Source organism: Helicoverpa armigera, chromosome 12, assembly GCF_030705265.1.
Source record: "Helicoverpa armigera isolate CAAS_96S chromosome 12, ASM3070526v1, whole genome shotgun sequence".
In the NCBI taxonomy this organism is placed as follows: domain Eukaryota; kingdom Metazoa; phylum Arthropoda; class Insecta; order Lepidoptera; family Noctuidae; genus Helicoverpa; species Helicoverpa armigera.
In genome coordinates this window covers 7374861-7393480 of record NC_087131.1, presented here as the reverse complement: position 1 = coordinate 7393480, position 18620 = coordinate 7374861, and the positions used below count along the sequence as shown (strand labels likewise).

General features: G+C 35.2%; 1 protein-coding gene across 1 annotated transcript in view; it reads right to left on the bottom strand.

The window, feature by feature from the left end:
- LOC110375244 (RYamide receptor) overlaps nucleotides 1-18620 on the bottom strand; it is an 89769-nt gene that overhangs the window by 10732 nt on the left and 60417 nt on the right. Inside the window, exons 2-5 of the mRNA XM_049838852.2 lie at nucleotides 6668-7393; nucleotides 6254-6452; nucleotides 3821-3889; nucleotides 620-778 (exon numbers count right to left, since the gene is read on the bottom strand). Coding sequence (XP_049694809.2) covers nucleotides 620-778; nucleotides 3821-3889; nucleotides 6254-6452; nucleotides 6668-7308 — 1068 coding nt within the window. The 5' untranslated portion in view covers nucleotides 7309-7393. The remainder of the gene's footprint in view (nucleotides 1-619; nucleotides 779-3820; nucleotides 3890-6253; nucleotides 6453-6667; nucleotides 7394-18620) is intronic.

Below are 18620 nucleotides of genomic sequence, written 5' to 3'. Positions count from 1 at the left end.
TGTTCCCGTGGGAATTTTGAGAAAAAACGTATCCTATATTAATTACTCCCGTGATTGAAATGAATCTAATGATACCGCATACATATTTTTTTAAAGGGAAATTTAGAAAAAATATCCCGTGGGACTTTTAGGATAAAATGTATCCTATGACACTCCCGTAATCAAGACAAATCTAACGATACCTCATACATCAAAATCCATCAAGCCGTTTAGGCTACAGGAGGTCACAAAGGAACAGACATACATACATACTTACATACACTCGAAAAACATTACCCTCCTTCTTTGGCAGTCGGGTAATAAGACTGAACTTTAGTTTAATTTGATTTATTATGGACCATTTTACTGACAAAATAAACGTCAGTGTTCTTAAAACAAATGTTTACTATGAATTGTCACGTACAACTTTCGAAGTAAACAGTTTTTTAAGAAAACCGGCAGTTTATCACGTTGGTGAACTTGTGCCTAAGAGCCGATTTTTCAATTGCAGATAACTCCCATCTGAAGAATCTCTGTTTGACGTTTTGACAGCTTTTGCATTGAAATCGCTTTATTTATTCCTTAGATAGAAGTTAACTGATGGTTGAAAATTCCGTTCTATATTGGTGTTAGATATTACCTGTTTAAATCCCCGCCTATATCGGTTATTCATATAGCAGTATATGATGGGGTTGTAGCAGGAATGCGACATTGCCAGCCAATGGCACGCAAACCACACATATGGCATGCCGGGCCACGTGGCCCATCTCTCGTCTTCTTCGTGTATCGTCCATAGTACCTGTGTAGTAAAACAAAGTAAAATAAATCTATACTTCTCTTCTTCTTCTTATCTGTAGAGAGGTCAATTCTGTACATTAAATATATTTCCAAAATAACTATCGGGGGGTGATTAGTGATCGATACTGATGCCAAAAATGCAATCAGTAAAATTTTTGTCTGTCTGTCTGTCTGTCTGTATGTTCGTTATGGAAACAAAAACTACTTGACGGATTTTAATGAAACTTGGTACAATTATTCTTTATACTCCTGGACAGGTTAAAGGATACTTTTCATCACGCTACGATTAATAGGAGCAGAGCAGTGAAGAGAAAAGTTGGGGAAACGGGAAAAAATATTCAATTTTTTAAGCTTCCGTCGCGTGTGCAGCCTTAATTTAGCAGTTTGGACAAACCTTGCAGCGCGACTTTAAGTAATTTATTTTTAATTTCTTTTGTTACAAAATATAAATAATTAAAATTTTATTTATTTTTAGGTGAAGTAGTAGTAGGCACGCAAAAATTTAGATAATTGGATAGGTTGGTGTTTATTATTTCCTCTCTTTGCACAAAGTCCGAATTTAATGCGAACAAAGTCGCTGGCAGAAGCTAGTATGGTAACTGTAGTAATAATCATATATTTAAAACCTTCCTCTAAGTCTGACAAATACTAGATAATCAGGTCAGGTCAGGTCATACAGGTCAAACCGAGAACCTTTTTTTTAACTCAGTTAAAAATATTCGGGAAACATAATGTATCTTTGTAAACAGCGGTATCAACTTTATCGCTACGAAAGTGCTACGGCGTAGGCCGCGTAGACAGAAAACATAATACAAGACCTATGTTTGACTTACTTTCTGTTCACGAAATTAGATAAAGTACTAATGTGTACGCGCCGACGGTATTCGACCCAATTTTCCTCTTAAGTTTCGTTTCACTTACTCTATTTACACGCGCATACAACATACCTATAAGAGTACCCGATCACTGTAGACTAAACAGTCGCCCGACAGTTGGTTAAGTATTGTTTTTAAGAAGAGCGTGTATCCAATCAAAGTTTTTAGTCTGTCTCATAACGACCGAATATCTGATCGTTGTAATTTGTGGACTTCTATTCATCTTTATACTGATTTATTAGCCCGAACAATCTATCGGACGACTAAAAGTTTGCAGTGTGCTCGTACTCTAAGGATACATGAAAGCCAAACACATAATTGAGTTACTTATTTATCTGTTTGGGATACTTTGTTCAAGGTCTACTAAAGACGATTGAGTTCTATTTTTGATTTCAAATATGTTCATATGTATAGTGCTCGTTGAAAAACCTCTTTACGAATTGCATTTACCTACATAGCCTTTGTTCTAAAAGGTTTTATTCAAAAGTTAAATTAGTTTCTTTGCATGCCAGCCTAGATTCGCTTAGTGAAATGAGGTTTTGCAATATATGTTAGGATAATCGTTTTTTAAAATAAGGTTTATTATTAAAAGTGTGCTATATTGAGCGACGTCAAAATTAATGAACCCCGGCCTAAAAAATTCAAAGCATAAAGTATGTTATCTCTAAATGGAGATTTTTTCTAAACGAAGTTTTCCAAATATACTCGTAAATCACAATTTGCTCAGATATGAGTTATAAAACAATAGACGTTACAAAAGTTATGACAGCGTTTGTAATGAAATTGTAATCACTTGTACCATATTACATTACTTATCAGAAAGAGGATATCACATTTTTACACGCTTTTTATTAGCTTCACCTGTATGTTTGTATGTTTGTTTGTAACCGACTTCCTTGGGCGCGATTTTGACCCACTTTAAACGGCCAGATTGCGTTCAAACTTTGTAGATTTATTGAGGACCGATGACAATACACTAATTTGATAAAATTATTCCATTTTTAACCGACTTCCCAAAAAGGAGGAGGTTACACATACACATCGATTACTCCGAGGTTTATAGACCGATTTACGTGATTCTTTTTTTGTTCGACTTGGAATAGCTGCCAGTTGGTCCCATAGTCATCAGGTCAGGATCTGATGATGGAAACCCTGAGAAATCGAGGGCAACCTTCAAGAGTTGTAGGCATACATAGGGTAAAAACTTGACACTCAGGTGTACGCCTAAAAGCACTATTCAACTGTGAAGATTTGGAGCTGACCTGATGATGGAGACCAGAGAGGGTCGAGGGAACTCGACAACTGAATATGTAAACTACCTCGTGTTTGGGCTTAAATTATTTGTATTGACAAGACCTTTACAACAGTGAAGGTTTGGAGCTGACCTGATGATGGAGACCAGAAAAAGTCGAGGGAACTCGACAACTGAATATGTAAACTACCTCATGTTTGGGCTTAAATTATTCGTATTGACAAGACCTATGCAACAGTGAAGGTTTGGAGCTGACCTGATGATGGAGACCAGAGAGAGTCGAGGGAACTCGGCAACTGAATATAAAATTATATTCATTGAAATTTTAACACTGTTTTCTTAATTTAAATTCATTAAAATTTATTTTCTAATTTTTAGTTCATTTTTCTATAAAAAGCGTGTTTTTTAGTTTTTTTTAAACTATTATTTTTTACTTTTATTGTTTTTTTACTACGTCTTTTGCATGTACAGTCAACTTCAGGTCAGTGGTAACAGTTTATAGGAAAATAGTACTTATTACTATTGAGTTAAGGTGCATGACAGTTATCTCTGATGTGCGGTCTGCCGTACTTATAAACGTGTAAGATTTACTGAATAATTTATTGTAATAAAACGATTAGGTACAGTATACAGTTCAACCAACACTGTATAAAACTGACCCTCAAACTAGACTATAGCCTCCTTGTTAATTCGACTAGAATATGGATGAGTCTCCTTCTCAGTACTACTACTGAGTACTCCTTCAAGTAAAAACAAATCAACGAATTCTGATGAAACTTTACGATAGTGTAGCATACACTAAAACAACTGCATAAGTAAAATATAAACACTGCTTTTTGAGTGCGTAGACCCTGATACGAACATTGTGTAAGAGTAGGTAAGTAAGATTAAGTACAATGTTAGAGAAAATACTTACAATGAACATATTGAGTGGCAGCCAACACATGGTGAACACCGTCACCACAATCACCATCATCTTGATCATCTGGAAACCAACTGTTCTCTTTAAAACATGCCTCACGTAATTTTACACCTATAGCTTTTATTGATTTATTTTTATAAGACTACTGCAGCGATGGCATCCTAGCCGATCGTGGCTATGGCGGCTGTTCTCATATAACAAAATCAGCCAGTTGTACAGGACATATAATAGTGCACAAGCATTTGCGCAGACACAAGTGCACTCACTATTCCCTCACTCTCATAGCCCGATGGGATGGCAATCCGACACGACTACTACTAGCCACTTGGGTTGCACGTTAGGGAGGGGGTCAATAGTAAGTATGTACGTACAACTGTTAAGGGTCGAATTCACGACCTCTGGACCGCCATGCCGACCTCTTTGGTAAAACCACGTACTGTAAAACGTTACACGTACTGTGAAATAAGAACTTTGACACCACTTACTAAAGTGAGTTTGATTGCGATAAAGCTATCGTATATTCAAAATTATTATACCTCTGTTATAGAAGTAAATTATCTAATTACTAGGTATTTCAAGGAATAATCTGTGACACAGATTTTCTCGCTCATAACGTGACAAAAAATATTTCTAGAAAAACTTTGGCAAACAGCTTTAGTAATTATTCAAAACTTTAAAGACAAATTAGGCTGTGACCTTTTCCAAACAAAACTTGTTACACGATGTTAAATAAATAGCAAGTTGTTAAAAAGTTATCATTCTTGTTTACCAAAAAAAAAAACACTATTTCCTTTAAACATTATGTCTTTTGTTTTAAAATAGTGATATAAAGTGACCTTATTACAATGTCTCTTGTTTAAAATGCCGAATTCAAAAAAATAACAGTTCATTAAGAGCCAATTCTAATGTAATGTGTAACGTTTTTGCGTACGTAAATGTGTTCGGGTAATATGTGCCACTTCGTGCCAACGATAATGCGCTTTGTATCGCGATAACGCTCTCCTCAATGCTAAAGATGCCAAAATTGATTCACGGGAACTTACTCCGTAAAGTTATGACATCAACAAGTTCAAATGTTTACAATAACAAAACCTGGTTACAGGAAAACTTAATTACCTACTCACAAATATTTAAATATTCGAAATGTATACTGTTATTTATGTACGATAATACCTAATCGGATTCTAGGTAATTTCATGAATTCAAAAAAGGCTTATTTATTGAAATCAACAAATATATCATCCGTCATTGATGTCGATATACAGAAAGATTAATTATTTCCGTGCTTTAAATGATATTCACAAAATTATAATAAAAGTACCTAATATTTTTCTATCATTTTAATTTTATTTTTTCCTCAACGAGTCTAACACGTTCTGAACATCACTTTTGTAAAGTGTCCAATAACATTGTTCTAGTTTCAGAAATATTTTGAATATCTGTCGTTTATTGCACGAAAAATTCACAAACTGCACGCGAATATTGCTGAGAGCAAGCTTTAACTGTCACGTTTATATTCAGCATTATGTTTCAAAAACTATCCTCGTTCTATGTGTCAGCTTTTGGTTATAAAATGTTCATAACAGAAACTGCTATTATAAATTCAGCATAACATATTCGGTAGTAGTTGACGACTCTTTTCTATTTTCTTGTGCAACTAGTGTTTACCCGTTGTTTAAGCTCTAACAAAGGTCCGAAAAAGAATACACTGAAACGTAAACAAAAGAAGCCAGAGATAAGAAATGTTGTATGTAGAATTCAAAGCTGTATTTAAGTTGCATTAGTGCGAATTTACCACAGATGTTGAACCGGTCAACATTATTTTAGAAGAGTTTTATCGACTGTGTAGTGCGTATGCAGTCGAGAACTACGGTCTATACATTTTACTTCACAGACTAATTTTAAATCAATTTGAAAGGTCGAGGTTAGGCAGAGTTATTGCATTACTAATTTGGCTCTGTTTATTGAACTCCAAGTGTAAAATTAACTCACTTACATTTTAACATATGAACATATTTATACTTACTATTTGACTGTTTGTTTATAAAATCTGTGCCTAAGCAATAATCTCGCCACGTCTGACTGATCTACCTTGACGAAGTGAATTACGACTCATAAAACTAAATTCTACGGTAGCTGAACTAAAACAAACCTGGAAGCAATAAATAGGAGAGGCAGTTTTTGAAATATTATCATCATTGGCCGTATAATTGTTTGTTTACATCATTTGGATCAAATTAGCTATCGTCACGCAGTCTATTAGGGAGAACCTTTAATTTGGCTCGACGTCTAAGGCCACGATGTAGGTCAAGGCCAAGTGTGTTGACCTTTATTGTTAGATGTGTTCTCACTTTTTTATCGATGGCAAAAATCATCAAATGACCCCTTCCGCTGTGGGTCGAACAATCCCGCAGCATGTGTTCTCACCTTACGTTTAGAGTGTTGTAGCCTAGAGTCCCGGGCATCCTGGGCCTCACCGGGTGGTCGTCCCCCCCACACCGCGTGTGCGATGCGCGCGTACGTGCATACGAGCGCTCCCAGTGGCAGCGCGAACTGCAGTATCAGCAGCGCGCAAGTGTACTGCCCGCTCTGTCCTACTTGCTCCCACTGTTCTAGGCAGATGTCTCTGTGAACATGCCACAAGAATTATGAGCTGAATGATGCCGGAAAGTTCATATACTGGTATAGTTCGGGAACTATGTACTCGTAAGTCTTGTATTGCACTACAGATAAGCAGGTACAAACGCCACCACTTGTCATCACAAGAGCCATGACTATGTTTTCGTATATGCTATAGGTACCTAACAATAACTTTTGACATGTGCAACTCTCCTTACTTACGCTTTACACAACTCATGCCAAGCACTCGGTCTCTGTAGCTGTGACACGACGACGATGGGCGCCGCTGTTGTAAACGCGCCCACCCAAACCGCAGCCACGACCATTTTTGCCGTCGCCTTTCCCAGCCGCGGTCGCAGTGGCCTCATGATGGCCATGTACCTATCGATGGATATCGCTAGAAGTGTGTACGCACTCACAAGCACCGACACAGCTTGAGTATAGTTCACCACTTTGCACATAACATAACCGAACGGCCAGTACCGCAGTATCAACATAGGAACAAAAGAAAAAGGCACACAAAACAGTGTCATCAGAATATCACCCACTGCTAAGTTCACTATAAAGTAGTTCGTCACTGTCTTCATGCGCGGTGAAGTTTGCACTACGAAACACACCAAGCCATTTCCAATTAGGGCTACTAAGAACACTATTGAGTACATCAGGTATATGCAGGTGTGAAACACAGACGTCGTGAGGACATCTTGTGGGTATGAAGAGGGGTCGCAAACATCGTATCCTGCCCATGTTGTGTTCGTGGAGTTCGTTACATTATTGTTATGTTTCTCAGTACTAGTAGTATACGTTCCAAGTGTATCGTATAACGTCGTAGATTCATATTCAAAGTTATTGGCATGTAACATAATGCACGTGTTACTTGTTCTACCTCCACATGGTTGGTGCTCCCGTTGAATTTCTTCAATGCCGATTTCTCATTTTCTTAAGTACCTGGAAGAAAAAAATAACAATTGAAGGTATATAAGGTTGAATACATTTTCTACATATCAATACCAAGTAACGCTCAAACGCCTTTATAGTGGTTTTTACAGGTAATCATGATAAAATGCTAGGTAGGTACTAAGAATTCATGGAAGTTCAGAATCGTCGAAAAGTGATTATTATTACATATCTGAAACGTTCAAAATATGTACTAACGAATTTTATTATCCCTAGAAACCAATATAGAACGTTAAAAATGTTTGTTTTATTGGTCTTGGCAACAAATCTTCTTTAATCTCTTTCTGTATTCCATTTGCATTTCTATAAGCTTTCTCGTATTTGCTAGTACTGTTTGTAAAGCACTATAAAATTCGAATAAAATGATGAACAAGTCGAGGGCAAAACGTAATCAGGTAGATACTACGCCTGCACCAAATTTGATAATTACCTACTATTCTGTCGAATTTTACTATCAAGAGACTCCACAACAGAAAAGTATTGTAAAAATAAAAAAAATACCCCAAGCAAAGCCGGGCCATCAGCTGGTTTGTAACAGTACATTTTGATACAAGCTCTGAAAGTTTGGTATCACAGTCGAGACGGGATTGACGTCCTCGCCAAGCACATGACAATAATGATAAATCCGCACGTGTGCCAAACGAGGTTTTTCAATACACTTCACAACTAGAATTTGAAGATATTTTTCGCAAAAAGCAACTGAACTGTGAAAATATGGTCGAATTTGTTTCTTTCCCGCGCTTTTTATGCTGGTCGACGGAGAGCCAAAGACAATAATCAAAAGCTTATTATTGAAAATATGAATACCGAACGCTTTATTTTTGAATTTAGAACTTCAATTATTTATTGTCCGCTATGTAATAACCCATATTCAAATAAAAAAATAATATATATTTCCAAATAAAATCTTTTTATAGATAACAATTTAGTGTTCATAGACATTAAAGTTTAAAAATATGTTATCTTTTTTTATTGGAGCCAATTTACTCTTTGGTTGAATTCAAAACTATTGTTCTGAGTTTAAAACAAGCGCGTAATGTTTGGGCTATCATTTTACGACGATAAAGTAAGTGTTTTCAAGTTTTAAATATGTGTATGTTCTAATATTCAATAACAATAAGTTTGTAAATAGATACATTGTAATGCCTTTTATTTTAAACCCACTTTCAAACACGAGTATGTAGCTGCACCTGAGACAAGATAGTAAGTAGCTCTTGGGTGATTAGGAGCCGCAATTAATCAGCTATTCGATACCTAATGAGACTATATATAGCTTACATTCAACTTGTTACATATAATTACATTAGTAGTTGTTTGGTGATTAATAGATTGCTGGTAAACCATACTTAGTTTACCACACATAGCGGGTTACGTAAATTAACAGTAGGCATTTTACCACAGTAAAATTTGTTTTTCAACTGGCTCTCATTATTATATTGGCTGTATAATAAAATAATTGTGGCTAAATGCTACTATTTTAAATTATAACACTTGTTCAGTAAATATCAAAATACAAAATGTTCCCTGAATTTCACTCACACTCTGAATGGTACCTACTCGATGTGATTAATTATACAAATTATCCGAATTGCTTCAGTTATTTCGGTTAAATCTTCGTATAAGAAAAGGAAAAATGGAGTACATTGAGATAGTACATAAAGGAGTACTTATTTAAGGTCAGTAGAAGTCCATAAGGGGGTCTATAGGGGTAGTATATAAGAAAGTATATAAGAAGGGACACATAGGAGCAACATATAAGAGAATATTAGGGGCAATAAAATCTTGAAGTTCACACACGGCAAAAACAATAAAACGTGATTTATTACAATTACTATTTACACAACCCATTGAATGGAATTCCATTGATTATTTTTTGTCTTATCTATTCCAGTCAACAAGCCGCTGAAGCCACATGGCTTGCTGCCAGAAATTGCACACTAAAGCTGGATCTTGAAAGAAATTTTGAACTGATCGAATTAATTATTATTAACCAAAGTTATTAACAAACTAAATTTTATTTACATTTATTTAGGTATTTACCAACATAATGACGCTTTTTGCTACTCATTAATTCGGATAAGTGATCTCCATTACAATAGTGATACTTATACTTAATCAAAAGTAGGTAAGTTACATAATCACACATAATACATTTTTAATGTAAAAACCTTTTTTCTTTAATTTTAACCTCTTGCACGAGCTGAGATTGAAAACGCTTTGAAGCAGACGGAGAACTTTCTATATTACCTACTTTTCTCCGATATGACGTTCATATGACGGATTGAGATATATCTTATACTACCGCCACGCCACGATTTCACAAGGTTTCAATTTGCTTTGAAATTGTCCTTAAAAGTCTTCAGATCTTTAGAATCTTTAGATGAACATTTTGTCAGTGAAGTTCTGTCAATGCAAGTCATTTTGTTATTATTTAGCTATGGTAAAGTTGATATTCTTAACTACACATTGTTACAGAGCTATCACACTGACGGATATTTCGCTCGGTATCTCCGAATGGCAACGTTCAGTTTGTACGGGTGGTGTCGCTACAGCAAACAATTGACAACTACCTTTAGGAACAAAAATTATCTTAAAAATAGCGCGCGTATACCTACTTCTGGTTTTGAAGAACTGAGCGAAAATTCCACCAGTGTTCAAGTGCTCTTAGGACTTTACTACAAGGGGTATGACTGTGCATACATATATAGGTTTTGAGTGAAGGAAATAAAGTTTATGAATATTTTTAAGGGAAAAAGGTTTAAAGTTAAGTTAAGCTTTTCTCAAAGCGTCTGTCTGCGTAATGCCACTGACCATCTGTATAGTACTAATAATATTATAAAGTTTATCAATTTCACACCAGCGTAAACAATTTGCATAAGCAATTAGTTTCATCTAGACTCCCGGTGCAACTTGTTGCTCCCTCTTTTGAAATAGCTAGTTCTGACAAAATTGCAATAGTTGGACTCGAATACATTAGTTACTGTTTACGATAGGAAGGTGTTATACAATGTGATAATTTATTCTGGTGCACCGTTATACATATACTGCAATATCGAGACCTTAAGAGCGCGCGCACTCTACAATGATTTAGTCGGCCGATAGTTGAATTGGTCTCATAAATCAGTATGAAGATGAATACAATACAATGAAGTACACGCGTTACAACGATTACGTTAGTGGGGCATCAGTGTTCGCTATGAGCTGGCCAAATTGTTGTACAACAAAAAAAAAACATAAAACCATTTTAATTAAAACATGTTTCGAATTACAGCACAGGGCCATTGAAATACAAAGGCACTTTTTAAAATAAGTAGAAACGTTTTTGTTCTGCAAAGGTATTTAGACTAACAACGAAAATTACCAGTTTTTTTAGGAAATAAGGCATTTTACGGTCCGAGCGGTACGTTAAATATCACTTTGCCTGTGACTTTTCTCCTGGTCCCCATATTATAAAAATAGCATAATATTTGAGTTTTTGAAAAAAGTGTGGCTTAAGTTAATCGACATATGGCCAACTTATCTGCCCGTATCTCTTAGGGTGCGTCCACATCTGGCGAATGTGCCGCGAATGCGTAGCTCGCGAGCCGTTTGCGACCTGCCCGCGAGCTGCACATTCGCGGCACATTCGCCAGATGTGGACGCACCCTTAAATCAACACGTTTAAGACACGTAAATAAACAATTAGTATATCACCAACATTCGTATCAAATATTGTTTTCAAGAAGCTTCTATTCATAATTTCGAAGACATTGAGAGTTTCCGCTATGAATCTAAAGCAATAACACCTCAATTTATGATATAAATAACGGATTAGTCTAAAATATCTAGGCGATGGCCGGATATACATTCGCCCAATCGCCTGTGCAAAACATTAAAAAAACTTTTAGCTTTGAAACGTTTAAAAATAGAACTGTTTACAGTCAAATGATCTTCGTTTCAAATTATGCGGATGCCTTGTTTACAATTACGAAAGCCACGATTGACTCGATGTATTTTGATGAAGTCTGTTTTTCTTGCTTCCTAATGAAAATTTATACTCGGAAATAAACTCAAACATTAAGACAGTGGCAACAGCCGCCCTTCGCTATAAACGTACCTTACGTAAGCGAAAGGTTGCTACACACGTAGGTATTAACTACCAATAATGTTGTTTCTTCTTCGAATCCGAGGTACATAAAACCAGAAATGGGTACATCAGCCATTTATTACACGGCTGTGCAATGTGGGGATTTTTTCGTGGAATTTTCCCTGTGAAGTGCTGTAACCGATATCTTTCCATGCGATCTTACAAAATGATAATGATGAAGGAATGTGTATTTTGCTTCAGGTCGGAGTCAGACATTTTATTTTATGAACAAATGAGACTGATTTTAAACCAAAAAGTATAAATATCATTAAAGTAGAATAAGCGAGCCCACAATGACATACCCGTGCATATTTAGATCCCTTAGCTGATAAACAAAAATATGGGAAATCCTATGATTAAAATAGCGAAGACTCAAAAAAGAAAGTACCAACCTTTAATTATTTCCAAAATAATTATGAAACTTATCAACAACGTTGTTTACTTAGACCTAGCAATTAAGGTTTGGGCAGTTGTTTACCCAGTAAATTTTTATGAGAAAAAAAAAGGAAGATAATTATAATGAGCTTCGTTAAAATCTCGCCCGGCCCAATTTACACAGAGTCCGTAAATTGTACGGGTAATAAGGAACAAGGAACTGTTTTAGCGAATCCTAACATCGCGAGTGAAAAACAATTTCATGTTCCCAAAGTCATTAACTTAAAAGCACAGTTCTTTGATATCGAAATTTATACAAGAACCGAGAAGTACACCGCAAGAAAATGACTTATTCCACATTGGGCATTCGTTTTATTGAAATCCGAGTGATTTGCAATAATACGGCAGATGTTTTTCAATCGGGTACCATTAAAACGGTTGCCAATGTAAAGTACCTTGGAAAAATATTGAATTGACGGGTTAGTATAAATAAGTTCATTAACTAATATATAATATCAATGAAATATTTTTTATGCACAATATTATTGGAAGCCGGTGCCAAAATAATTAAAATTACACAAAAGAGAACAACTTCATAAACTGTTGTTAACATACTTTTATTAATAAGATTTTTGGGAAGCGAGCTTTCTACACGATTTTTAATTTATTTTAACAATAAGTCCGCGAAGACTATAAGTAAAAACGTGCCTTATCTGAACTTTATCAATTTGGTGATATCACCAATCACCGTAGTATTTAAACTTAGGTAGCTACCTAAAGTAAGAAGTCGGGTAAAACAATAAATAAATAAACACAAAATAATAAAATAAACACAAAACTTTTAGGTAGGTAATAATGGGAGAATTTTGACTTTATTTTTTAGTCGTCATTTGTTGATACAAAGATCTATAAGTGTATCTTTCCTTCTCTCGCCATTTTGCATTTTATCTTCGTTTTAGAAAGTCATGATTCTGACACAGTGAATAAGTATCTCCTACCAGCTGCTAAGTTTCATTGAAACATAGCGCCCGGCTCATTTTAATAACTCTTACATTTACAGCAAGAGTTATTTCCTGGTAAAATTCAATGCAATTCGAATATGACGAACGCACCAGTGCGTCTGGCAGCAGTCAATTCCTTAAAATTCGTATCGGTATTGGCACCCGTCGAAAGTAATATATTATGAGGTTTTGTCATTCGACGATATTTTTATGTAGGTAGGTACTTAAATAAAATAAGCAATCTGAGCAATACGTCGGTACGACTTCAAATTAGGTACCTATCTAATAAAGGTAGTAATTAAGGTAATCCACTGAAAAAAAATTACTTGGTTTAGTGTTCCATTCACTAAAGGAAAATCGATTTTGTCCATGTCTATTTTATCTATAAACCATCATTTACTACAGTCAATAGTTAAAAGCTTGACAGAAAACACTGGTGTTCGAGTCGTTATTTAAGTCTAATAAAAACTCGACATCCATTAAAAGATCCTTTGATTTCATTTTGAACTTTTCTTATTAGACCCTTTTGGTTGTAAATATTTTGCTTATCGCCCCAATCCTTCACGCAACGCTATTTTACAAAGGATCCAACGTTTTAGATTTAGATTTTATGATCCTTTTCGTAATTAAATTTTTATTAGCATTTGACATAAATACATAAATGTCTTACTAAGTATTATTACGATCTTGAGGTATGTATGACATGTCAGAACGCATCGTAGACTCTAAAAGTTAATGTTATTTACTAAGAAGTTCTTTCAACTTTTGCCAAAGCTAAAAAACGTCCTCTGTTAGACAAAGGACCTCCTCCAAGCTTACCCGTATTTACCCGTTTTGCTGGACATGCGTGAATTCTGTAACAGTTAGTATCGTGTCATGTATTCAACGCCTCTAGTGTCAAGTGTATAACAAGTCTTTTGCTCTGAATCATCGAATTAAATGAAATAGAATATCTGTTTCAAAGTACAAAATATGAAACAAAATATTCACTTGACACTTTAAAATATTCAACCAGAGATTTCAATAAAAATTGACAGCTGTTTCTATTCCCACGTAAGGCCTAAACTTCATGAAAGCTGAGCTTACCGGCGATTTTTTAAAGAACCAATAGAATATATCTGCCCTCTAGTGAGAGGAGACGAGACGTTGGAATAAACGAAACTCTCGCTCCGCTCCGCTCTAGTGGAGTCCGGACCTAGTATAGTAAAATATTTAAAGTTCATTCTGCGGTAGGTCTTCTTCTTTGTCGTTATCACTCTTGACAGAGTGGTCGTGGTCATCACTTCAGGTGTTGGTGGCACGCTTTACAACCCGCCGCCACTCCTTTCTGATGGCCGCCTTCCTCGTGCATTCGTAGAGTAACGATGAGCCATTTACTGCCGCTTTTATCTGGTCAGTCCACCCCATAGGCGATCTTCCTCGTGGCCTGGTACCCTCAACCCTGCCCTGAACCACAAGTCGCTCAATAGCCACCTCCCCTCGGCGGCATACGTGACCAAAATAGCTGAGGATACGAGACTGTACCAAAGACGATAGACGTTGCTTGATGCCTAGTTCTCGAAGCGGTAGGTACACTCGACTAAGTTGAACGACACCGAAAGCATTTTAATAAGCCGTGATCTTAAAACGCTCACTAAAGCAAATATTAGTATACTTTTATGTTTGCGGATCCAATAAATATAAGCTGGAGTGAAGAGTTTGATACCAACACCTGGCCAATTGACACGTACTGCGTACATCATCCGAGAGTTATTTGCTCTGGCTCGATTCTATAGAGTACTTTCATATGTAGGTACATACCTAGTGCTGATAATGTATTAAAAAATGTAGGTGTTTTTATTTTATTGTATTTATTTTTTTGGAAAATGAGATAATAGAATGTAATTTAAGGATTGGCAAATTTGTTATTTTAGTACTTATTTCTGATTCATTCAGCAGACCACGAAGGAAGGAAAGATGATTTTGTTCTCCACACAACAGACGCTGGGGTAAGAGAGATTCTTTGTATGTCCTGAACATAAATGAGACGACCTATTTAGTTTTCAACGCTTTAATTAAAGGCTTAATAAATCTTAGGATTTATAGGGCGGTTAATGTAAAACCTACTTAGAACATTGTGTGAACGAGTCAAGTAATTAGAACTCCGATCACAAAGCTCGCTTACGACTAGAGAACTGCGTTTATGAAAAGCAATTACACTCTCATTAATCTTATGCAATTTGCGCGGTTCGCTGCATTTCTCAGTTAAAATATAGTTCATAATTTCCTTCTTACTTATTTTATTCCTCGGTGTTTGCGGTGATATCTAAATTGATTATTTTATTTAGATGTCACTGCAAACCGATTTACAAGTTAAAATATATAACAATTATTTGATTTACAAGTCAAATTACACTGAGATCCGGACTAATTACTCAACAATAGGTATGTTATTACAATTTTCACATACATAATTCTTAAGTTGGTGATGATGATGATTTGTAGCGTCTTTAATTTTATTTATAGTCAAAATAAACCTAATCAATACTAATGATACTTAAAATCGTATTTATCCATCTCATTACATACACAGGGGATCTAAAACACAAAACAAAACATTTAATTCTCATTCGACACACAGATTCCATCAAACAAACAAGGGACGGTTCCAGCTTCACGCTTCAACAGTATTAATATGTTCATGTAAGATACATCAAAGAGAAACAAATGTCCCCGCCTTTATTTATTTCCTCATAGAAAAATATTTCAAAAAGTAAACAAAGCATTTTCAATATCTTAAAGGAAATAGCTTCACCTTCTGAATTTTTCATTTTCCGCGCCATATACAAGCGACTGCATTACAGCAAGTATTTTAAAGTCACTATATTGCTTACTTAAATTTTAGCTTAGCAAGGCAGGCAAGGATCACATCTTCCCCCTCTTCCAATTACTTCCAAAGAGATTACGTATGTAATCAACCTAATTAGTAAAACTTCACAAGTGTTTTCTTTTTTTGGGAAAAGATTACTTACTTTTTGCCTTTCCAATTTCCGGCATCAAAGATGGCATTAGCAAGGGATTATCCATTGCTGTCAATGAAATTAAGGATACCTTCACATTGCGATTGAGGATTTGTAAAATCCATTCACGTCGGATGAAAAGTTAAATTAACTTTTTATTTGGGATTTCTTTTATACATTTCATTCATTCTATAATATAACGTGGGTTTGGTAGGCACGGTTCATTCAAACCGATCAGACTATTGTGTGCCAAAAACCATCTCTATATTCAGATTTAAATTCGATATATTCGTTTTGTAATTTTTTTACAAAATATCAGTCTCGTGGGCTAGTTAATTGTAACTGCATCGTTAATTTCGTCCATATTTATGTATATTTTTTCTTGGCCTTTTTCCATTTTTGTATATAGTGTACCTATAGCCTTGGCGTTACGTTACTTTTTTATTTCATTGAGACTTATCGGCGAGCTATTCATGCGGGACAGTGATATACGCAGACACGACCGAATTGAAAGTCTGGAATCCTGTATTGAAACGAAAATCCTGGTGTTATTGTGACAACGGTACAATATAGGCTTTTTCAAACCTGATTATAATAATGAAATATTTTCCCAAAAATATAAATCAGTTTTCCTTGAAAAGCATGAATATGTTCATTCTGATGATAAAACTGATACATAGTCAAAACAGCGAGGACAGAAAGACCATAACAATTTGGCCCCATTTTGTTTATGGTCAAGCCGAAATTAAAGAATGACTTGAATATTTCAAAAAGCGTAATTGTCGAATAAATCACTTGAGACCTTCACGAGAAGGGTCGAGCCAAAACACTACACAGATTTATGGACCACAAGCGGCGACTGATGCTAAACCACAGAAAATTGTCGTTTGACCACATTTTCTCACTAAAGGAGCGAATTGCCTCCTTAATCTTACTACCCTTAAAGTTATGTTATAGCCTAGTATGGCAGTAAAGAGTAAGTATGAAGCTATTTATTTCGTCAAATGGTTACTATCTAAGTTTTAAGGCTTAACGTAACAATGTTTTCATACAATGTTACATACATATATTTTTTCATTAAAATACTATATACATATGCTTACTGTGCGTAAAAACTGTGTGCTTGCTAGCTACCTTAATACCGCATAGAGTTTTGATATGATGGATAGATGTGCGATAAGAACACCTAATCCTTCATTCTCATTTTACAAAGCACACTTTATGAAAGGGTTTTGTTTGTCTAGCAACGGTAACTATGGAGAAATACCCACTCTTTAACCATATCACGACAAAACATGCACGTCATGGTACCCTCGTCCTATTCACATTCATGGGGTTATTTACCTTAAGTATTAAACAAGCTGCACGCCCGACTTTGTACGAGGTAATTAAAAAATTTCAATAATTTTCTGTCATAAAATCTTGTCCTGATTGGAATAAAATTCATGGTAAAATAATTGTTCAATCATCATCAAGATGAGGATGAGGATTTGATGAACCTCTAAGGACACACTCAGAGACATTTAAGGGTTACTTAAGCCCTTCCTTAGTGCAGATTTCCTATGAGAATCTGTCACTAAGGAGTGACTTAAGTAATCATTAAATGTCTCTGAGTGCGAGGGTAAAACTATCAATGTTTCGCTGATATACTATGCAGTTTACCTATATAATTAATAGGTTCATATAATTGAACTTTTAGATTCATGATTAAGTATACATATCAACAGACAAATAGTGTGGAAGCGCTTTATATATTGTAATGTGTAATGAATTTAATTCCTTCATATTTTCTGCATAAAACCACACTCATGTTGACTATTGTGCTCTTCAAATCTACTTAACTATGGCACCCAAATTGGACTTAACCCAATAAATAACGTACTAAAACCAATATTGAAATCAGCCCGCGGCGTGCTGGCTTTTGACGTTAATTAATTAAAATATCTTGATTAATTATGTTTAAATGTTTAAACTGATTTATGGATGACTATTTCCGTACTACCTACCAGAATAACTGACAGTATATGGCACTCAGAAGTAACGTGAACATTTGAACATTTTTCAAAATCGTCTCAGGAGATTTTTAGATTACGCCTTCAGTCTCACAAACTTTATAATTATACACAAAAGAAGTTTTTTTGAATAATTAAATTGCATCATGTATTTGACTTTACCCATAAGAAGTATTAAATTATCATTTCTGTCTAACATTGCCTAGCAATAAATGCCCGGCCTAGTATTAAATAAAACATTATCCGTCTTACCACAAAAACTTTTAAACGTCAGTTTATGACTTGTCTAAAAAAATGTCAGATTATGACGTTGACATATGGTTCATTTTGCAGCCACAATTTTTTTAGACAAGTGTAAAACAGATGTTTAAGTTTTTGTAGTAAGGCCACATTTGTTCGGTGTCTCATCCTACCTGTTATTGTTTTAATAAGAAACATACAATAAAATCTAAGGAGAAAATCTTTTTGCGACCGGATACGGTTCTCAGCTATTCGTAAGTAAAATATATTAGGGATGCAATGAACTTTTATATTACGAGTGTAATTGACATAAAAGATAACACGAGGCCTTGGATAAAGCGCATTATTCCACTATGTTTGGTGTTTCGTTTCCTGTTCGTTAAACGCTAATCTTTTAAGAAAACTTACCTTAGAAAGGAAAGTTGTCTGTGTTAATGAACAACGCATTGCGAAAGGTGTAGTGGT